Genomic DNA, 24,148 nt, shown 5'->3' on the forward strand with positions numbered 1-24,148 from the left:
TTTTATTCATTTCAAACGGGCCGGATCCGGCCCTCAGGCTGTAGTTTGCCTACGGCTGCCTTAGTCCTAAACTACCCCCATTTAAACAACTCCTCTCTCTTTTCCTTGTGCTCTTCATTAAAGATTGCATGGAGATATGGATATGTTAAATCCAAATGTTTCTTAAATAAAAGTATCCTGTGTTAGGGAAGTGGGTAAGGGAACTATAACTCAATCCAGAACTTTAATATTACAGTAAAACCTCAATATAACAGACTAATATTGGCAAGGGTGGGGATTAGAAAACTGTGGTACATCTACACAATGGAATACTACGCTGCGGTAAAAAAGAAGGAATTATTGCCATTTGCAACAGCATGGATGGAACTGGAGAGCATTATGCTAAGTGAAATAAGCCAGTCAGAGAAAGATAAATAGCACATGATCTCACTCATTTGTGGAATATAGAGAACAACATAGACTGATGAACAGGGACAGACCCAAAGACAGAGAAACAGCGATCAGACTATCAATCCCCAGAGGGAAAGTAGGGGAGGGTGGGGGTAAGGGGAAGAGATCAACCAAAGGACTTGTATGCATGCATATAAGCCAAACCAATGGACACAGACAACAGGGGCATGAGAGTATGAGTGTGTGTGTGTGTGTGTGTGTGTGTGTAGGGGGGAGGTTGGGGGTTAATGGGGGGATGAGGACACATTTGTAATACCTTAACCAATAAAGAAATTTTTTAAAAAAGTAAAAAAAAAGTCCATCCTATCTAATAATGAGGGGATATCCTAACTGACCCTCACTCCGTCGCAAAGATGGCGGTGCCCACAGCCAATAAGGAGGGAATATGCCAATTGACTGTCCTGCCCTCAAAGATGGCGGTGCCCACAGCCAATAAGGAGAAAGTATGCTAATTGACTGCCCACCCTCAAAGATGGAAGCGCCCACAGCCAATAAGGAGGGAATATGCTAATTGACTGCCACGCCCTCAAATATGGCAGCACCCACAGCAACAAGATAGCAGTGCCCAGACCCCTCAGCCCTGCCAGGGCAGCAAGCGCGTGGCAAGGCTGGGCCCACCTCTAGGGGAGCCCAGCCTTGCCATGTGCCTGCCTCCAGAGTCCCCCAGTCCCCTCAGCCCCCCAGCTGCCCAGGGCTGGCCCAAGGCACAGGCAAGCCTCGGATGGTGGCTGCCCAGCCGCCCGGGGCCATCAGAGGCTCAGGTAACCAGGGCTGGCCAAGGCTTGCGCTGACGGCAGTGACAGCAGCAGAGGTGTGATGGGGCGTCGCCTTCCCCTGATGGCCAGGTCTCCCACCCCTGAGGGTTCCCAGACTGTGAGAGGGGGCAGGCCGGGCTGAGGGACCCCCCCCCTCCAGTGCATGAATTTTCATGCACTGGACCTCTAGTTATATAATAAAATAGGTTTTTTGAATGTGTATGTTAAAAAATTGACAAATTAGTTTACCAATTTTTACTTATGTAGACACTTTTGTATAATTAAAATTAAGTATGTGGAAAGTTTAATTTCACAGAAAAGTTTTCTATATGTATTACTGTAATTTTAAATTTATACTGAATTGGTCTAGTAAATGCCTGCATTCCGCAGTCACTGAGTGTAAACAAATGCACACAGCTGGGGTGTGGCTTAATACATGTGGAAACATCAGCTAGCACATGTTATGCTGCAGAAAGTCACGCCATGCAACAACGGAACCAATCACCATGTACTATGCAGTGTGATCATGTGCTATTCATTCACCAAATATTGTTTACGAGCAGTGACTCTTGGATTTAAATATGTAGACTATAGTTGTAGGTTTGTAATATTTATTTATGTTGGTGAAATTATTACAGTGTTTTTTTCCAGCATATGGCCTATTCGCTAAAATTTGTTAAAAATAACAGTGAGTTAATAATAAGCAAACTAGAGGCCTGGTGCATGAAATTTGTGCACGAGGGGCTGCAGGGGGAGTATCCTTCAGCCTGGCCTGCACCCTCTCCAATCTGGGACATTTCTCTCACAATCCGGGACTGCTGGCTCTTAACCGCTTGCCTGCCTACCTGCCTGATCGCCCCCTAACCACTCCCTGCTGGCCTGATTGAAGCCTAACTGCTCCCCTGCCAGCCTGATCACCCCCAACTGCCCTCCCCTACCGGCCTGGTCTCACTCCCAGCTGCCCTCTCCTGCCCACCTGATCGCCCCTACTGCACTCCCCTGCCGGCCTGGTCACCCCTAACTGCTCTCCCCTGCCAGCCTGGTTGCACCCAACTGCCTTCCCCTGCTGGCCTGGTCGCCCCCAACTGCCCTCCCTGCTGGCCTTATCGCCCACAACTGCCCTCCCCTGCCGGCCATCTTGTGGTGACCACCTTGTGGTGGCCATCTTGTGACAATATGGGGATGGCCATCTTGTGATGACGTTGTGCAACACCACCTAGGCTTTTATTATATAGGATAACCTGTTAATTATAAGCAAATCTTGGTTAAAGGCATTTTAAAATTAATGGAGATTTAATGGAAATTTTGTATGTTAAATCCAAAGTCTGTTAAATTGATGTCCGCAAAACCAAGGGATGATAGTAATTTATTAGTTTAGTAAGCATTTATTAAATATCCATTAGGTACCAGATAAGGGGATAGTTCTTTTGGCTACCATGAGTTAATGTCTAATTAGACATCATAAACTGTTAAGGTGGTGTTAGATCTGGCCCCTGATTTGGCATTGTAAAGAAGTACTTTCTTAGAGAACATTGTGTTCTCTCTCTCTCTTTTACTATTTTCATTTACTTTGTAATATAATACTGAAAACTTGCCAGATTGCTTAGAATAAGTAAATTTTGCTTATAATAATTGTCATGTTCAGGTTATATTTTAACATTTATGAGTTTAGATTTTGAACACTCACTAATTCAGAAAGAATAAGTTTCACTTATTACTGTTTATAATGTTATAAATCTGCTCTTAAAGCAGACATTTTAGTCTTTAAAGATTTCTCTGAAATATAACTTACCCTTTCAGAAACTATCCTTTTAATATTTTATACACTTTTTGTAGGTGTCAAGAAATAAAACCAGAAGAAAAAAGTATGATTTTTGTGACAAAGTGCCCATGTGATGAGTGTGTACCTTTAATTAAAGGTGCAGGCATAAAACAAATCTATACAGGGGATATAGATGTTGGAAGAAAGAAGGCAGACATCTCTTACATGCGATTTGGAGAACTTGAGGGTGTTAGCAAATTTACAGTAAGTAAGATACACATTTTTTTTTCAAATATGCTTCTTTTTAATGTTGTTTGGTACCCTGCCACATATTTTAACCTAATAATTCCCACCCTTTTAAAGAGTTTCAACAAACTGTTATCACTGAGTTTATTTTTATGTGCAAGCACTTGCCTAATTACAAATTTTCAGTTTAGGATCTCTGTCTTATGAATTTATATCTCTGTAGAGAGAGTTGTATTGATCTTACAGATCTTTTTTTTTTTAAATTAAATCTTTATTGTGCAGATTATTACATTTGTTCCTCTTTTTTCCCCCCATAACTCCCCTCCTCCCAGTTCCCACCCCACCCTCCGCCCTCACTCCCCACCCACTGTCCTCATCCATAGGTGCAGGATTTTTGTTCAGTCTCTTCCCGCATCTCCCACACTCCTTTCCCCCCCAAGAATAGTCAGTCCATTCCCTTTCTATGTCCCTGATTCTATTATAATCACCAGTTCATTTTGTTCATCAGATTATTTATTCACTTGATTCTTAGATTCACTTGTTGATAGATGCATATTTGTTGTTCACAATTTGTATCTTTACCTTTTTCTTCTTCTTCCTCTTCTTAAAGGATACCTTTCAGCATTTCATATAATACTGGTTTGGTGGTGATGAACTCCTTTAGCTTTTCCTTATCTGTGAAGCTCTTTATCTGACCTTCAATTCTGAATGATAGCTTTGCTGGATAAAGTAATCTTGGTTGTAGGTTTTTGTTATTCATCACTTTGAATATTTCTTGCCACTCCCTTCTGGCCTGCAAAGTTTCTGTTGAGAAATCAGCTGACAGTTGTATGGGTATTCCCTTGTAGGTAACTGACTTTCTTTCTCTTGCTGCTGTTAAGATTCTCTCTTTGTCTTTTGCTCTTGGCATTTTAATTATGATGTGTCTTGGTGTGTTCCTCTTTGGATTCCTTTTGTTTGGGGTTCTCTGTGCTTCCTGGACTTGTAAGTCTATTTCTTTCACCAGGTAGGGGAAGTTTTCTGTCATTATTTCTTCAAATAGGTTTTCAATATCTTGCTCTCTCTCTTCTTCTGGCACCCCTATAATTCGGATGTTGGTACGCTTGAAGCTGTCCCAGAGGCTCCTTACACTATCTTCGTATTTTTGGATTCTTTTTTCATTTTGGTTTTCCGGTTGGGTGTTTTTTGCTTCTTCACATTTCAAATCTTTGACTTGATTCTTGCGCTCCTCTGGTCTGCTGTTGGGAGTCTGTATAATATTCTTTATTTCAGTCAGTGTATGCTTAATTTCTAGTTGGTTCTTTATCACAACATCGAGGGTCTCATTAGATTTCTTGTAGATCTCATTAAGTTTATCGGCAGTTTCTAGAAAATTATTGAAAGACCTTAAAAGTGTGGTTTTGAGCTCTATATCCTCCATTTCTGTCATTTGTGCCCTGTTTCTTTGTCTCTGCATTTTTTTATGCTTTCTTGGTGCACCCCGTAGTGGTCTTTGTGCGCAGTCTTGTTGTAGTTAAGCCTTGATTGTTGTAGGTAATATGGGGGGGATTTGACCTCCAGGCCAAGTGGCTGTGAGAATCAGCTGTGTCTGCAGTGGGAGAACTTCTGTCCTCTAGGGAGGTGCTAATCTAGCCTTTGCCTGAGGCTATCTGGCAAATGCCTCTGTGCAGGGCTTGGGCGGGGCGGGTCCCACAGGATCAACAGGGCAGGCGGAGCGAGCAGTTATGGCTGCTCTCAGTCCCGTCCCCAGGGGCTCTGCCTCTCAGAGTCCCAGCAACTGCTGCAAACCTCGGAGAGAAAGCTGCCCTCGAGTTCCGACCAATGCCAGACAGTCCCGCTTCTCCCGTTTGAGTCTGGGTCCCTAGAGACTTGCCCGGATCTGGAGCTCAGAGCCTGAGACTCCCTCCCGATTGAAACAGACAACCGCGCCCTCAGCCGCCAGCCTGCTCCGCGCACACCTCCACACCTTAGTATTTGGCTTCTGCACTGCGCCTCCTCTGAGTCTCAGTATGGTTTTCTCTTTCCTTCTAGTTGTAGAATTTCCCCTCAGCCAGCCTTCCTGTGGTTCTGGGTGATGTCCGTTCCGTCTTTTAGTTGTATTTTTGAAGTGGTTGTGCGAGGCAGCAATCTCTGGTGTTTACCTATGCCGCCATCTTGGTTCCTCCAACCTTACAGATCTTGAATTAGCAGACCCTTTGGTGCTTAACAAAAAAAAAATTTCTGAACTACCTCTTCCCTCACCCTTCTTTCTGGCTTGGATGGAGCAGTAAACAAGGTGAAAATAGTTTAAGGTTACAGAAAAGATAGAGAGGGGGATTTAATATTTGCTATATCAGAAAAAGTACTGAGGTAGTTCATACAAAACTCAGAACTCTAACTGTTTATATTTTTTTACTATTTAGGTTTTTAAAAATGTTTTCTTTTTAGGAACAATTACAAATACAGTGGGGCCTTGACTTACGAGTGTCCCGACTAACGAGTTTTTTGAGATATCAGCTGTCTCTCGGCCGATTTTTTGCTTTGAGTTGATAGAGTAATTTGAGTTAATGAGCTCCTTAACGAGCTTGGTCTCGGAACGAATTAAACTCATAAGTCAAGGCCCCACTGTATACACAAAAGTTCAAAAACTCTACTAGAAACTTTTTTCCAGAAACATTTGAGAATAAGTTGTTGACATGATACCAGATTACTCTTAGATACTTTATTGTATATTTTCTTAAACTATATGTTCTCCTACATAACCATAATCTAACCACAAATCTCAGGGGATTATTATTGACACATTACTTCCATTTTAGCCGGAGATTTCATCAGCGTTCACCAGTTGTCCCAATAATGTTCTATATAGCAAAAGTGTCCTGACCAGAATCATGTATTGCTTTTTAATGCTAATTCTGGAATTGAATGTAACATTTATATACTAGAATTTGCAGTGGGTACAAAAGACATATAATAGAATTGTTTATAAATTTCAACTTTTCATTTCTGTTTTGAGTCTAGGGTCCTGGAATGTATACAGGGGAGGGCAAAATTAGGTTTACAGTTGTGAGTACATGAAAAAGTTTATTCTTATATTATTATTTATTAATTATTGTATTATTTATTATTATTATTTCATATCCTTACTTATGATTTATCTTTTAGGTAATAATGACTGATAATTTAACTTACTTTTGCCTACCCCTGTAAAGCACCTAAAAGATACTAATTAAACTATATACATATTTAAAATTTTAAAAATATAACAACATACTATCTAATTTCTCTCTGTGTATGAAGTATCATAAATTTTTACTTGTTAAATTTTTGTCCTATACTTTTGTCTTTTATCTCGTTTTATTTAAAGTTTCTCACTACTTTAAAAAGAGAAGGGGAGGCTCTAAAAGAAGAGAGATGGGAAAGATTCCTCTTTTGTAAAACTAAAAAAATCTTACATCCAACAAGTCAAGGATAAATCTCCAGTTCTGTGGTTTTGTTTTCTATCTCTTCATTCCACCTGACAGTGGGAAGAATTTTTCAAATTTTCTTCATAAAGATTAAGTAACCTAGCATTCAGGACTGTGTATGATGGGTGAAGTAAATTCTGAAATATCTTGCTTACTGGTGGATTTTAGTAGCTTTTCAATTGTACAGAGAATGAAGAGATCAGAAGAATGTAAGATAGGGCAAGAGAAGTAGAAGGGGCCAGGAAAACAAAGGGAGTGAAGGCTCTCTGAGCACAGATGTGACACAGAAGCACCCATTTGGCCAAGATCCACCCAGGAGCCGAAGCTGGTTTGGCTCAGTGGATAGAGCGGCGGCCTGTGGACTGAAAGGTCCCAAGTTCGATTCTGGTCAAGGGCATGTACCTGGGTTGCGGGCACATCCCCAGTGGGAGATGTGCAGGAGGCAGCTGATCGATGTTTCTCTCTCATTGATGTTTCTGACTCTCTATCTCTCTCCCTCCCTCTCTGTAAAAAATCAATAAAATATATTAAAAAAAAAACAAAATGATTCACCCAGGAATACCCTCACTCAGGTATACTGTACTTCCAGTGAACATTAGCTTTCCACCCTCTGCTTCTTTCCCTTGTCTGGCTTGGTTTACAATATTATGTAAATGATTTAAACTGCCTGGTGAGCTAAACACCTAGTTTTGTAAATACCAGCAACTGACATGAACTAGTATTTGTTCTAAATTTGAATTTTAATAATCATTATATTTTTAGACTGTCAAAAGTAGTATAAGAATATGAATAAATTTGGCATTTTTTTAAATTAAATCTTTATTGTTCAGATTATTACAGTTGTTTCTCTTTCCCCGCCATAGCTCCCCTCCACCCGTTTCCCACCCCCGCCTCCGCCCCCCCCCCCCACTGTCCTCATCCATAGGTGCACGATTTTTGTTCAGTCTCTACCCGCATCCCCCACACCACTTTCCCCTCCAAGAATAGTCAGTCCACTCCCTTTCTATGCCCCTGATTCTATTATAATCACCAGTTTATTCTGTTCATCAGATTATTTATTCACTTGATTTTTAGATTTACTTGTTGATAGATGTGTATTTGTTGTTCATAGTTTGTATCTTTACCTTTTTCTTCTTCTTCCTCTTCTTAAAGGATACCTTTCAGCATTTCATATAATACTGGTTTGGTGGTGATGAACTCCTTTAACTTTTTCTTATCTGTGAAGCTCTTTATCTGACCTTCAATTCTAAATGATAGCTTTGCTGGATAAAGTAATCTTGGTTGTAGGTTCTTGCTATTCATCACTTTGAATATTTCTTGTCACTCCCTTCTGGCCTGCAAAGTTTCTGTTGAGAAATCAGCTGACAGTCGTATGGGTACTCCCTTGTAGGTAACTGACTTTCTTTCTCTTGCTGCTGTTAAGATTCTCTCTTTGTCTTTTGCTCTTGGCATTTTAATTATGATGTGTCTTGGTGTGTTCCTCTTTGGATTCCTTTTGTTTGGGGTTCTCTGTGCTTCCTGGACTTGTAAGTCTATTTCTTTCACCAGGTAGGGGAAGTTTTCTGTCATTATTTCTTCAAATAGGTTTTCAATATCTTGCTCTCTCTCTTCTTCTGGCACCCCTATAATTCGGATGTTGGTACGCTTGAAGCTGTCCCAGAGGCTCCTTACACTATCTTCGTATTTTTGGATTCTTTTTTCATTTTGGTTTTCCGGTTGGGTGTTTTTTGCTTCTTCACATTTCAAATCTTTGACTTGATTCTTGCGCTCCTCTGGTCTGCTGTTGGGAGTCTGTATAATATTCTTTATTTCAGTCAGTGTATGCTTAATTTCTATTTGGTCCTTTTTCATATCCTCAAGGGTCTCACTAGATTTATTGAGGGTCTCACTAAATTTATCAGTGGTTTCTAGAAAATTCTTGTAAAACCTTATAACCGTGGTTTTGAACTTTATATCTAGTAGTTTGCTTTCCTTCATTTCTGTCATTTGTGACCTGTTTCTTTGTCTCCTCATTTTGGCTACTTCCCTGTGTTGATAGGGTGGTTTTCTGTGCTAGGTGTCCTATAGGGCCCAGTAGGTCAGTCTCCCTAATTACCTGAAGTGGACTCTCTTGGTGCACCCCTTTGTGGGCATTGTGCACAGTCTTGTTGTAGTTAAGTCTTGATTGTTGTAGGTAACACTGGGAGGGATTGACCTCCAGGCCAATTGGCTGTGAGAATCAGCTGTGTCTGCAGTGGGAGAACTTCTGTGCTGGAGACACCCTTATGGGGCAAGACTTGCTTCAGTGGGGCTTTGGTGCTCACTGAGTCTGCCCCTGAGTGTGTCCCTTATGGATCTGAGGAGTTGTAATCTGGATGGTCCCACTCTGACCACTGGGTAGACTGGCTCTTGGATCTCTAAGGAGGTGCTAATTTAGCCTCTGCCTGAGGCTACCCAGCTAGATCTATGGAGAGATCTGCAGATTCCTCTTCTTTGTTTGGGGTTTGGAGGTGCCCAGATGAGGCCCAGCTGTGAAACAATGCAAGCTGCTGTGGGGCTTTGGGCCTTCTTTCGGATGTTCTGGGTCTCTCTGACCCAGCTACAGTTTGTTAGGTAATTTTAGATTGCAAAGGGCCAGGCTTTTCATATGCAAAAGCCTCTGGGCACAGCTTTGGTGGGGCGGGGTCTCAGGGAATCAACAGTGTGGAGCAAACAGCTATGGCTGATCCTCAGTCCTACCCTAAGAGGCCCCGGGTCTCAGTGTCCCACAGTAATCGCTGCAAGCACCTCTGAGAGAAAGCCGCCCTTGAGTTCCACCCACTGCCAGACAGTCCAGTTTCTCCCCGTATGAGTCTGGGTCCCCAGTGACTAGCCCGGAACTGGAGTTCAGAGCGCAAGCATGTGTCTCCCTCCTGATTGAAAAAGACAACCGTGTCCTCAGTTGCCAGCCCTTTCTGCGTGCGCCTCCGTACCTCTGCACTTTACTTCCACACCTCCTCAGAGTCTCAGTGTGCTTTTCTCTTTCCTTCTAGTTGTAGAATTTTCACTCAGCCAGCCTTCCTGTGGTTCTGAATGATGTCCGTTTTTCTTTTAGTTGTATTTTTGAAGTGGTTGTTCGAGGCAGCAATTTCAGGTGTTTACCTATGCCGCCATCTTGGTTTCTCTAAAATAAATTTTTATATATAACTCCTCACCTTTTATAAATTCTCTGTTCCTCATGCTAACCGTAACCATCCCATTTCTATAGGCGACCAACCAGTTCTTCATGTCCTCCCTTTCCAAGGACTTTTTTCCACGTGGTAAAATGTTTATGTTGTGTCCTGTCCCCATGATATTAGGTAGTTTATCGGATGAACCAACTGATGCTATGGGAGAGGCTCCCAGGTACTAAACATTTACTTGTGTCTTTCTGGAGATAGTTCCCTAGTGGGGCCTTTTTGGTTAAGTCATTAAGTGATTCTGATGGTGAGGATTTCCAGCCCAGGAAATAAGGAAGGGCTGTGCTATGAGATCCTGATTACACTCATTTTTCTTATCTGCTGCTCCAGTCTTCTCTGTAATATCCGAGAATCTTCAGGCTTCCGTATTTTTTTCTGAATAGTTAAGATGGAAAACTAATTAGAGAGATGATGTGATACGATATAAATAACCTATATATATAAAAGCCTAAGTGACCATTCAACCGGTAGCTATGATGCGCACTGACCACCAGGGGACAGATGCTCAATGCACATGCATGGAAACATGGAATAGACTGATGAATTTCAGAGGGAAGCAGGGAGGGAGGAGGGTGGGAAGAGATTAACCAAAGATCTTATGTGCATACTAGAGGTCCCTCGGCTTGGCCGGCTCCCACTTGAAATCTGGGACCCCTCGGGGGATGTCAGACTGCCGGTTTTGGCCCGATCTCTAAGCCAGGCTGAGGGACCCCACCGGAGCACGAATCCGTGCACCAGGCCTCTAGTATCGTGCATGGGAGGGGGGTGTCCCTAAGCCTGGTCTGCACCCTCTCCAATCTGGGACCCCTTGAGGGATGTCCAACTGCTGGTTTAGGCCTGATCCCACAAAGATTGGGCCTAAACCAGCAGTCAGGCATCCCTCTCACAATCCAGGACTGCTGGCTCCTAACTGCTCGCCTGCCTGCCTGATCGCCCCTAACCACTTCTGCCTGCCAGCCTGATCACCCCCTAACTGCTCCCCTGCTGGCCTGATTGATGCCTAACTGCTCCCCTGCCGGCCCGATTGCCACCAACTGCCCTGCCCTGCCGGCCCGATCGCCCCCAACTGCCCTCCCTCACAGGTCTTGTCGCGGCCAGCTGCCCTCCCCTACAGGCCTGGTCACCCCTAACTGCCCTCCTCCGCAGGCCTTGTCACCCCCAACTGCCCCCCTGCCGGCCTGGCCGCCCCATGCAGCCTGCTGTTTAGTTGTTCGGTCGTCCCTCACTAACCCCCCCTGCCGGCCTGGTTGCCCCACGCAGCCTGCTGTTCAGTCGTTTGGTCATCCCTCACAAACCCCCCTGCTGGCCTTGTTGCCCCAAGCAGCCTGCTGTTTGCTCTTTACTGTTACTATGACAGTGTCCCAGACAATTTGCATATTCCTCTATTATTAGTATAGATGTTATAACTATATTAAAAGGCAAGATAATCTTGGCCATATTTTCATTTTTTAATATCTGGGCCTTCTCTAGCTATTATAAGATCAGAAGGACCTGAAGATAGAGTATGAGGTGGTGGAAATTCTATAGTATTGGCAGACCCAGATTCTAATTCTATTGCTGCCTTTAGTTATCGTGTAACCCTGGGCAAGTCACTATACTTTTCTGGTGTTCCATTTTCTTACCTATAAAATGAAAGTAAAGACTCTTTAAAGCTCATTTCTTCTTTAAGAATATTGATTTTGATCCCAGAAGTCATATCATTCAGGAATTCAAGTCCTTCAGGGTCATTAGGGCTTTGTTTTTAAAATTGTTTTGATATTTGAGAGTAGGGTGTTAAAATACTATTTATTAAATCCTTCTTCAACGTATAAATAAAATGTTTGTGCCCTTTTGCAGTGGCAACTGAATCCATCAGGAACTTGTGTTCTTGAACGAAATGAGCCTGAAAGCAGAGAGAGTAAGTATTTACAAGTCCTTTATTGAGGTTAACTTTATTTCTGAGAAGAAATAATGCATTGTGAATTTTAATGAAATTGTTGGAAATTGTTGTAGTCTTAGACAGAGGATACTCTTTTTCCAGGTTCTATTTTTGCCACTCAGTTTGCTCACAAGCATTTGTTTACCATGTACTAGGTGTGATGGAAAGTGCTGGCTAGTAATTAGTCCTGCATAATCTGCAGTTTAATATAAATAATCATATACAAATTGATTTCATAAATTAAATTTATATGAAATAGTAAACAACAGTGTTCTTCCATACCAAAACAAAAGCTTTTTGGATGGTTTTACAGGAAAACTGCATATAAGTAATACAGCTGGATCTAGGACCAAATTATGAGGATATATGAATTCTTATTAGAGTAAAGCCACATTTGCTCAGATTTGTCAGAGACTAGAAATGTTCTGGGTATTTGCATATTCTAATTAACTATCAGTCATCACACCTACCATAAATGAATTGCTAGTCTTCAAAGCTTTGTTATTTGCATACTGACACAGATATTTTGAAAGTAATAGAATCTTTGGGAGATTTACAATTCCTTAGGCACATTAATTTTAAACATTAGTTATTGGTGTACAATATTATTTTTAAATACTAGCTATGCTAGCTTGTTGATTGTTTGTATTCTAGGTAAGTGGAAGTTTATAAGGTAAAGTTTTCTTGATAATAACAATGATTTGATTATCCTGAAAAATCAGGAAATATAAATATCTTTATGAAAATAATTTCTATGTAAATATCTTGATTTTCTTTGTTCTGAATTAACTTTATTTTATTCAAATAGTAATCTGGAAAAAAATACATATTTATGCTTCAGCTTTCTTTTTTAAAATTTATCAGGAAAAATAAGTAAAAGGGAAAAAAAAGATATGCCCAGAGTGTGACAAAAGTAGGTTTATAGTTGTGTGTACGTGAAACAGTTTATTCTTGTATTATTATTTATTAATTATTGTATTATTTTCCATATGAACAACTAAAAACCTCTGTTTGCCCCACCCATCATATATGTGGATCTGATTAAAGAATGTATATTCAATAACAGTGCTTGAGGGGATCAGTTAATAATTCCCTGTTATTAGAGAAAGGACTCAAAAAGCCTTAACTGTAAAAAGATGAATTAATTTATCTATGATAAAATTAAGAATATATGTTCATCAAAAGATACATTAAAAGAGGAGAAAGGCAAGCCATGGAATAAGAGAAGATATTTACCACTTATCATCAACAAAGGACTGGTATCCGGGATTTATTGTTCCTAGATCATTAAGGAAAAGGAAGATATGCTGTGGTTAGCAATCCCAAGATTGGAGGGAGGGTTCGTGATTAGGAGAAAACAAGAGAAAGGCATCTGGCTGCTGGCAGTGTTTTATTTATTGACGGGATGATGGTTAAATGTATGTTTGCTTTGTGACAGTTCATTGAACTGTTAAGTTCATGTTTTGTATGTATTTTTTAAGAAATGTTTTATATCAACAAATAATATCCCTGTCGCCCTAGCCAGTTTGGCTCAGTGGATAGAGCATTGGCCTGTGGAATGAAGGGTCCCCAGTTCTATTCATACCGTGTACCTCGTTTGCAGGCTCCATCTCTGCCCCTGGTCCAGGCGCTTCCGGGAGGCAACCAATCAATGTGTCTCTTTCACATCAATGTTTCCCTTTCTCTGTCTCTCCCCTTTCCTGCCACTCTCTCTAAAAATAAATGGGGAAAATATCCTCAGGCAAGGATTAACAATAATAATAATAACAACAATAATAAATAAAAATAAATAATATCCCTGTCTTTCTCAATGTTATAACAGCTTTATTGACAATTCATACACCATAAATTTGCCCCTTGAAAATATAAAATTCATTGGTTTTTAGTGTATTCATAGAGTTGTGCAACCTCACCACAACCTAATTTCAGAACATTTTCATCATCTCAAAAAGAAACCTTTCCATTTGAATTCACTCCCATTTTCACTCCCCCGTCTCCAGGCAACCACTAATCTACTTTGTTTTTTGAAATCATCTATTCTGACCATTTCATATAAGTAGATTGCTTTCTAACTTTGGAATCAGCTGAAAAACAGATACAGGACTCAAACAGGTGAAAATCAAAACACCAATTTTATTGCAAGACTGAGGCTTGGACTCTGGCCAAATCAGGCTTTATGGTATTTGTCCGTCCTTACTCTCCGACCTACCCACCCCAACCGAGTCTAGACCTTGAAAAGGTACTCAGGGAGAGTCTGTCCAGCTCCGAGGAGACTTGCTGATTTATACCCTCTCAGATCCAGCAGCAGGGACAAAAGAGAAGGGAGGCAGGTAGTGTGAGTAATTACTTCCAATCTGTATAACTGGAACTCAGATAACCCATAACATTCTTTTTAAGAAATCACAGGGCATTGAAGAAAATAAGGGAAATATCCAGGTACTCCTGTTTCCTTGGGGGAAAATAGAAATAAGAGGAACAGTTTAATAGAATTAAATAGCAACAGTCAGTAAACACAAAGCCAGGTTACCTTGGGGACAAATGTCCATATAAGTTGGGATCTTGAGAATGAGTAAGTCTATGGCCTGCTGCATTGGAGAACTAAGCCTGAGACTCCCACATGAAGCTTGGCGTCCTCCAGGGAAGCTAAAAGGCTCCCACTCAGGTACACCTCCTGGCAGAAGCAAATGCAAATTTTCTCAGAAGGAAAGTGATCCCAACGCAGGCCCACAGGATATAATAAAATATGAGCTCATAATTTAAAACTAACCATACATAGTGGGAAATATGCCACCATGAGTAAGAAATAACAAACAGCATAGACTCCCAAGGATTTTATGTTTTGGAGTTATGAAATAGAGGCTATAAAATGTTTAGGAAGTAAAATATGCTATTTAAAAAAGCACAGAACAAGCAATTATAAAAAATGACCAGGCAGATTTGAAAAGAATCAGATAGAATTTAGAGAAATAAAAATATTCTTGTTAAAAAAACTCAGTGGCTGAGTTAAAGCACTGTTTATTAATGGCATGCTATTGGTTTTTTGAGTGGCACAGTCTTTATGGGGTACTGATCCATGAGTGGTGGAACATTTAGCATCCCTGACAGAGATGGCAATGCACATCACAGGCTAAGAATCGACTATTCAATTTATAATGCTGAAAAAATGGTAATCCATGTAGAAAAACAATATTGGGTTCTTGCTTTACATGATATAAAAATCAATTATAAAAATATTAAAAACTTAAGTAGAAAAGGTAATTTTTAGATCAAGGGTTTCTGTTTTAGAACAGTTTTCAGTTCACAGAAAAATTCGGGGGAAGATACAGAGAGTCCCATATACCACTTACCCCTACACATGAATGGCTTCCCCCATTATCCAGATCTTCCTCAGAGTGGTACATTTGTTGCAATTGATGAACCAACACTGACATATCAATATCACCCAAAGTCCGTGTTTACATTATACATTCACTTGTGATGTACATTTTATGGGTTTGGATAAATATATAATGACATGTATGTATCATTATGGCATCATACAGAGTATTTTCACTGCCCTAAAAATCTTCTGTGTTCTACTTATTTTTCCCGCACCTTCTCTTCAACCCTTGTCAACCACTTTGGTTGTTTTTTTTTTAGCCATAGTTTTGCTTTTTCCAGAATGTCATATAGTTAGATCATACAGTATGTCACCTTTTCAGAATGGCTACTTTCTTAGTAATATGCATTTAAGGTTCCTTCATGTCTTTTCATGGCTTTATAGCTCATTTCTTTTTAGTGCTGAATACGATTACATTGTCTGATGTACATAGTTTATTTATCTATTCACCAATTGAAGGACATCTTGATTACTTCCAAATAATTTCAGTTATGAATGAAGCTGCTGTAAGCATCTGTGTACATGTTTTTGTGTGGACATATTTTCACTTCTTTTGGATACATACCAGGGCATGACTGCTGGATCATATGGTAAAGCGTATGTCTAGTTTTGTAATAAACTGCCAAACTGTCTTACAAAGTGGCCGTATCATTTTGCACTCCCACCAGCAATGAATATGACTTCCTATTGTTCCACATCCTCTCAGCGTTTGGTGTTGTCAGTGTTCTAGATTTTGGCCATTCAAATAGGTGTACAGTGGTATCTTGTTCTTTTAAATGAACTGGTGGTAAACTGCCCCGTATTTTTAATAGCATTTCTTAAGGCATTGGGCTAATTGTAAGCACTTAGTCCATGCTAGGCACATGTTAGTAGGTAGGTCTTTTTATTTATTTATTTTAATCCTCACTCAGGGACTTTTTAAATTGATTTTGAGAGAGAGAGAGAGAGAGAGAGAGAGAGAGAGAGAGAGAGAGAGAACATTAATCAGTTGCCTCCTGTATGAGCCAAGACATGGGATCAAATCCAAAACCTAGGTATGTTCCCTGACCAGGAATCAAACCCACCACCTTTTTTAGTGTATGGGACCATGCTCCAACCAACTGAGCCACCCATCCAGGGCAGTATCTTGTTTTAATTTGCATTTCCCTGATGACATATGATGTGGTACATCCTTTCATATGCTTATTTTCCATCTGCATATCTCAATTGCATATTGACTTTTGGATATTCACCTTGTATCCTCCAACCTTGATGTAAATCACTTATTAGTTCCAGGAGGTATTTTTTTCAATTCTTTTGGATTATGTGAAGAAAGATCTTTAATTCCTTCCTTCCCAAGCTGTATTCCTTTCCTGGTCTTGTGGCATATAGCTAGAATTTCCACTCTGATGGAGAAGGAGTAGTGAGAGAGGAGGATATTCTGGCCTTGTACCTGATTGTGTTGGAAAGCTCAGAGTGCCTCACCATTAAGTATGATGTTATTTGTAGATATTATTTTTATTTCTGTTTTTTGTTAATCAACACCCAAGGAAATTTTTTTTTAAATCTTCATTGTTGAGAATATTATACATGTTCCCCTTTCCCCCACATAACCCTTCTCTACCCGGTTCGCGCCCCACCCCAGGCCTTTACCACCCTGTTGTCTGTGTCCATAGGTAATGCATATATGCATGTATGATCTTTGTTTAACCCCTTCCACCGCTGCCCTCCCCCCTTCCCTCTGAGAGTCATCAGTCTGTTCCATGTATCCATGCCTCTGGTTCTATTTTATTCATCTGTTTATTTTGTTCATTAGATTTATTGTTCATTTATTTTGATTTTTAGATTCAATTGTTGATATGTATTTATTGCCATTTTATTGTTCGTATTTTTTATCTTCTTCCTCCTCCTCCTCCTCCTCCTCCTTCTCCTCCTCCTCCTCCTCCTTCTCCTCCTCCTCCTCCTTGTCCTCCTCCTCCTCCTTCGTCTTCTTAAAGAACACCCTTCAATTGCTCTGATTGGGTATTTTTTTGCTTCTTCATACTCCCAACCATTGATTTGATTCTTGGAATCCTCTACTCTACTGTTGAATTTCTGTAAATTATTCTCTATTTTACTTAGTGTATGCTTAATTTCTGACTGGTTCTTTTTCATGCTGACATTCTCACTAAGATCCTTGAAAGTCTCACTGTCCCTTGAGGCTCTCATTAAATCCCTTGAAGTTCTCATTAAGCAACCTTGTAACCATTGTTTTGGACTCTGTATCCAGTAGTTTACCTGCTTGCATTACTTTCATTTGTGACATGTTTCTTTGTCTCTGCATTTTGGCTGCTTCCCTGTGTTTGTTTTTAAGTATTGGGTGGAGCTGCTATGTTTCCTGGAGTTAGTAGAATGGCCTTGTGCAGTAGGTGTCCTGTAGGGCCCAGTGACTCAGCCTCCCCAGTCACCTGAGCTGGGCACTGTAGGTGCACCCCTGTGTGGGCTGTGTGCGTAGTCTTGTTGTAGTTGCTGTTGGCATCACTGGGAGGAATTGATCTCCAGGCCAATTGGCTATGAGGACCAGGTGTATCTACAAGGGAAGAGCTGCTGTGCAGGGGATACTCCTATAGAGCAGGACTTGCTTCAGTAGGGCTTAGGTGTGCACTGAATCTGCCCCTTGAGTGTGTCACTTGTGGATGAGTAGAGTTGTAATCTGTTATGGTCTGAAGCTGTCTGGGGCCTCCCAGGACGTGCAAAGTCAGCCACTACCTGGGGCCACCTGGCAGGAGCTACAGAGAGATATGTAGATGGCTGCTATTTGTATTGGGCTAGGAAGTACCCGGGTGAGGCCAAGCTGTGAAGCAAGGTAGGCTGATGCTAGTGCCGGGTCTTGGGCCTCTTATTGATAGGTTTGGGCCATGCTGACACCAACTGCTATTTATTCGAGAGATTTTTAGGAAAGTCTAAAGCCTAAGCCAGGACAGGCCATTCATATGGAAAAGCTGCTGCAAACAGCTTAGGTGGGGCTGCAAATTGGATGGGGTGGGGTCTCAGGGAATCACCTTGGCAGAGTGAACAGTGTGAGCCAGGCTGATGGAAGCTCAAATATGGCTGCCAGTCAGTTCTGAGGCAGGGGAGGTTTCAGTACAGGAACAATGACCCCTGTGAGCACCCACATCAACAAGCTAAAAATACAAAAATCATATGATCATATGAATAGATACAGAAAAGCATTTGACAAAAATTCAACACCAAAGAGTCATGATAAAAACTCTCAATAAATTAAGAATAAAGAATATCTACAGTTCTGACCAGTATAGTTCAGTGGTTAGAGTGTCAGTCTGAAGGGTCATGGGTTCGATTCCTGGTCAAGGGCATGTAACTGTGTTATAGGTTCGATTCCTGGTCCCAGTGGGGGCACATGTAGGAGGCAACCGATCCATGTTTCTCTCTGATATCGATATTTCTCTCTCTCCCCCTCTCTCTCCCTTCCACTCTCTTTAAAAATCTATGGGGGAAAATTTTGTCGGTTCTTTTTTTTTATGTGGTTTTTAAAAAAATAAATCTTTATTGTTCAGATTATTACAGTTGTTCCTATTTTTCCCCCCATAGCTCCCCTCCACCTGGTTCCCACCCCATCCCTTGGCCTTACCCTCCCCCCACTGCCCTCGTCCATAGGTGTACAATTTTTGTCCAGTCTCTTCCTGCACCCCCCACACTCCCTTCCCGCCTGAGAATTCTCAGTCCACTCCCTTTCTATGCCCCTGATTCTATTATTTCACCAGTTTATTCTGTTCATCAGATTCTTTATTCACTTGATTTTTAGATTCATTTGTTGATAGATATGCATTTATTGTCACTTTGTTGTTCATAATTTTTACCTTTATCTTTATCTTTTTCTTCTTCCTCTTCTTAAAGAATACCGTTCAGCATTTCATATAATACTGGTTTGGCGGTGATAAACTCCTTGAGCTTTTTCTTATCTGTGAAGCTCTTTATCTGACCTTCAATTCTGAATGATAGCTTTGCTGGGTAAAGTAATCTTGATTGTAGGTACTTGCTATTCATCACTTTGAATATTTCTTGCCATTTTCTTCTGGCCTGCATAGTTTCTGTTGAGAAATCAGCTGACAGTCATATGGGTACTCCCTTGTAGATAACTAACTGTTTTTCTCTTGCTGCTTTTAATATTCTCTGTTTTTTGTCTCATTTTAATTATGATGTGTCTTGGTGTGGTCCTCTTTGGATTCCTCTTGTTTAGGGTTCTCTGCGCTTCCTGGACTTGTAAGTCTTTTCCTTTCACCAGGTAGGGGAAGTTTTCTGTCATTATTTCTTCAAATAGGTTTTCAATATCTTGCTCTCTCTCTTCTTCTGGCACCGGCATAATTCAGATGTTGTATGCTTGAAGTCCCAGAGGCTCCTTACACTATCTTCATATTTTTGGATTCTTTTTTCTTTTTTCTGGTTCGGTGATTTTTGCTTCTTCGTATTTCAAATCTTTGACTTGATTCTTGGGATCCTCTAGTCTACTGTTGGATCTCTGTATATTATTCTTTATTTCAGTCAGTGTATGCTTAATTTCTAATTGGTCCTTTGTCATATCCTTGAGGGTCTCACTAAATTTCTCGGAGGTTTCTAGAAGATTCTTGAGTAACCTTATAACCGTGGTTTGTTTGTTTGTTTGTTTTCATATTACAACATTTAACTTTATTCTAAATATCAAATGCCACATGTTAAATTTATTTCTTCATTAAAGTTGTATGTTTCAGTAATATTAGTTTGATACCCTCTAGGTCACAATTTCACCAGACCTCAAAACTCAGTGAGGTTCTGGGGTTTTAAACATTTCTTGGTTGGGGCACAAAATTCCTTTTTTTTCTCCCAAAGTTATTTAAATCCAAGTCAACAGTTACAAGGACAAGCCTCTTTTTCTTATTGTAAAACTTAGCTCTTAGGTTTCTTAGCTGTTAGGTTACTACTTTTTCTAGATTTAAGATTGTCACCAGAACTTGACAATTGCCTCTGAAAAAAAATGTATTTTAAGTCTTACTTGGCCAAGATTATATAATACATTCCCCCATAATGAAATACACTAATCTGGTCTATTAGGGTTATAAGCAACATATGTGTCTTTATTGGTGTTTTATTACCATTAGTGGAACCACTGGGATTTCGTTCCTTAGAAGTTGAGTCTATGTGCTTGGTAACCCCTGCAGGATATTGAGAAAATTTATCACCTTTGAATACACCACTGGCCCTCTTTTTATCTGGCTATTATGAATGACCCTGGTGCTGATTAATTGTTGGGCACCTTTCCATCGAAGTGTTCTACACATTCTGTTAACTCATTAATTAGAAATTCATTCCCCTTCATAGACTCCACTTGTTTCAATTAACCTTAATATTATATTTTTATGCTGAACTCATCATATCACTATGTGAGCTTGAGTCACATAAAAAGTATCTACTAGTGAACATTGGAAGTGCCTTGTCCTAAGGCTCTGACCAATCCCATCCTCCCTCCAACCATGGGGTAGGAGAAGAATATTGTCGGCCACACAGGCATGGGCTCTTTTGTGATGAGCAGATCACTAGAAAGAGACAGGATGGCATCTCTTCTGCCTTGGCTGATTCCTCAAAAAATTGAGAATAGAGCTACCATACAACCCATCAATTCCTCTCCTGGGTATCTACCCCAAAACCTTGAAATCATATATTTGCAAAGATATATGCACCCCTATGTTTATTGCATCATTATTTATGGTGGCCAAGACATGGAGGCAACTAAGGTATCCTTCGATAGAGGACTGGATAAAGGAGATGTGGTACATATACACAATGGAATACTGCTCAGCCATAAGAAAGGATGAAATAGCACCATTTGCAACAACATGGATGGACCTTGAGGACATTATACTAAGTGAAATAAGTCAATCAGAAAAAGCCAAGACCTGCCGAAACTGGTTTGGCTCAGTGGATAGAGCGTCGGTCTGCGGACTGAAAGGTCCCAGGTTCAATTCCGGTCAAGGTAACCATGGTTTTGAACTCTATATCCAGTAGTTTGCTTTCCTCCATTTCTTTCATTTGTGACATGTTTCTTTGTCTCCACATTTTGGCTGCTTCCCTGTGTTGACAGAGTGGCTTTGTGTGCTAGGTGTCCTATAGGGCCCAGTGGCTCAGCCTCCTTAATTACCTGAGGTGGACAGTCTTGGTGCACCCCTTTGTGGGCTTTGTGCACAGTCTTGTTGTAGTTAAGCCTTGATTGTTGTTGGTGTCACTGTGAGGAATTGACCTCTAGGACAATTGGCTGTGAGGACTAGTTATGTCTACAATGGGAAAACTTCTGTGCTGGAAACACCCTTATGGGCAGGACTTGCTTCAGTGGGGCTTTGGTGCTCATTGAGTCTACCCCCTGAGTGTGTCCCTTATGGATGTGAAGAGTTGTAATCTGGATGGTCTTACTCTGACCACTGGGTACACTGGCTCTTGGATTTCCAAGGAGGTGCAAAGTCAGCCACTGCCTGAGGCTAACCCATAAGGAGCTACAGAGAGATCTGCAGATTCCTCTTCTTTGTTTGGGGTTTGGCGGTGCCCAGATGAGGCCCAGCTGTGAAGCAATGCAGGCTGCTATCGAGCCTTGGGCCTTCTTTTGGAAGCTCTGGGGCTCTCTGTCCCAGCTGCCATTCGTTAGGTTTTAGATTGCAAAAGGCCAGGCCATTCATATGCAAAAGCCGCTGTGCACAGCTTGGGTGGGGTTGTAAATTGGGTGGGGCGGGGTTTCAGGCAATCACCAGGGTGGAGCAAACTGCAATGGCTGCCCGTCAGCCCTGCCCTGAAGAGGTCCCTGGGTCTCTGAGTCCCACGGTAATTGCTGCAAGCACCTCTGAGAGAAAGCCGCCCTCGTGTTCCGGCCGGATGCCAGACAGTCCAGTTTCTCCCCGTATGAGTCTGGGTCCCCAGAGTCTCGCCCGGAACTGGAGTTCAGAGCAGTCGGGAGCTTGTCTCTCCCTCCCGATTGAAAAAGACAACAGCACACCCAGTTGCCAGCCCATTTCCACATGCGCCTCTGTACCTCTGCACTTTACTTCCGCACCTCCTTCCAGTCTCAGTGCGCTTTTCTCTTTCCTTCTAGTTGTATAACTTGCACTCAGCCAGCCTTCCTGTGGTTCTGAATGATATCCGTTTTGTCTTTTAGTTGTAGTTTTGTAGCAAGGCAGCAATTTCAGGAGTTTACCTATGCCGCCATCTTGATTCCTCAATTTTGTCAGTTCTTAGTGAGCATGTTAAAGACATGAACCAAGATGGTGGCATACTTGCCACCTCCCACAACCACATCAAAATTACAACTGAAATACAGAACAACCATCATTCGGAACTGCCTGAAATTGGGTTAAATGGAAGTCCTACAACTAGAGAAGGAAAGAAAGTACATTGAGACTGGTAGGAGGGGCGGAGGTGCAGAACAGGCTGGTCTGTTCTTTTTTTAATCGGGAGGGATATCTCATCTGCAGAGACCTCCCATGAGAAGCAAGGGATCCCAGCCTTACATCAGACCAGCCCAGGGTCCCAGCAGTGGGAAGAGAAATCCCTGTAACTTTGGGCTGTAAAAACCAGTGAGGATTGTGGCTGAGTGACATGGAGGCTCCTGGACACCCAGCAGTTCCCCTTAGAAGGCTGGCACAGGAACTTACATGATCCACTTCCTCTGAGCTCCAACACTGGGAGATCCAGGGACATCGGGAGGAACTGGACTGCCTGGCATGAACTTGGGGGTGGCTTAAAGAGAATGCCTGAATTTCCAGCCATCTCTCCCTGGCAGACAATAACCCTGCTGCTTTTCACAGCCAGGTGTTATGTGAGTACATTTCTCAGTTCTGGTGCTCTCTGCTGGGGGGCTCAGCTTGGGGATTAGATCCAGAGTTCTCAGTGGCACCCCCCTCAGCTGAGATACCCCTCTGGGGCTTCAGTTGCTGTGGGAGCCCGGCCAGCCCTTTCACATCTCTGCCCCACCTACTAGTCTCAGTGCGGTATCCACTTTTGGTCCTCAGTTATCAGGGTTCTGTCCAGCTTGTCTTCTGTTGATTATTCAGGAAGATTTTCTGTATTTTATTGTAATTCTGGTTTGGTCCTGGAAGCATGTCCGTGTAGCATCCACTTACTCCACTGCCATTTTTAATTTCCTCTGCAATTCTATTAATTTTGCCTCCTGTAGTTTAATACTATGTTGTTAGGTGGATATACATTAAAGATTATTATGTCTTCTTAGAGAAGATAAAATAATGCCTTTATCATTATGTAATACCTTTCTTTATCCCTGATAACTTTCCTTGCTTTTAAGTCTGCTCTGTCTGAAAATAATGTAGCTACTCCTGCTTTCTTTTGAGTAGTGTTACCATGTATATTTTTCTCCATCCATTTACTCTTTCTGTCTCTCTCTAGCATTCAACTAGCATTCACATTGTGTGTGTGTGTGTGTGTGTGTGTGTGTGTGTGTGTGTGTGTATAATTGATTTTAGAGGTCCCACCCTACAATTGTCAGTTGTTAAACACCCAAGGCTTTTCCACTCTGGTGATCTATTCCTGGCCCATCGTCCTTGCTGTACTCATGTCTGTCTAACTACCTACCACACTTAAACATGGATGTATCTTAAAAATAGAATGTTGAATGAAAAATCAAGTTGCAGAAGATTAAAATACATTAGGATACAGTTTCCTATATAATGTTTAAAAGGAAGCCAAATAGCCCAGCTGGTTGTTGCTCAGTGGTTCAACGTCAACCCATGTGTTGACCCATGAACCAGGAGGGCACATGCCCGGGTTGCAGGCTCAATCCCCAGTTGAGGGCATGCAGGAGGCAGCCGATCAATGATTCTATTTCATCATTAATGTCTCTATCTCTCTCTCCCTCGCCCTTCTTTCTGGAATCAATAAAAACATTTTTTAATTTAAAAAAGGAAGCCAAAAAAGGAGGACCTATGTAATACCTTCAACAATAAAGATTAAAATAAATAAATAAATATTTTTAAAAAAGGAAGCC

General features: G+C 41.4%; 1 protein-coding gene across 2 annotated transcripts in view; it reads left to right on the forward strand.

Moving 5' to 3' along the window:
• Nucleotides 1–24,148, forward strand: part of CDADC1 (cytidine and dCMP deaminase domain containing 1) — an 86,751-nt gene that overhangs the window by 55,370 nt on the left and 7,233 nt on the right. For both annotated transcript variants that reach the window (XR_011470777.1, XM_070409068.1), the window contains exons 8-9: nucleotides 3,042–3,231; nucleotides 11,693–11,753. Coding sequence is in view for 1 of the 2 variants with exons in the window: in XM_070409068.1 (XP_070265169.1) it covers nucleotides 3,042–3,231; nucleotides 11,693–11,753 (251 nt within the window). In the remaining variant the exon portion in view is untranslated. The remainder of the gene's footprint in view (nucleotides 1–3,041; nucleotides 3,232–11,692; nucleotides 11,754–24,148) is intronic.

The sequence above is a fragment of the Myotis yumanensis genome, unplaced genomic scaffold (assembly GCF_028538775.1).
Source record: "Myotis yumanensis isolate MYYU_CA2020_CCGP unplaced genomic scaffold, mMyoYum1.0.hap1 SCAF_3, whole genome shotgun sequence".
Lineage (NCBI taxonomy): Eukaryota > Metazoa > Chordata > Mammalia > Chiroptera > Vespertilionidae > Myotis > Myotis yumanensis.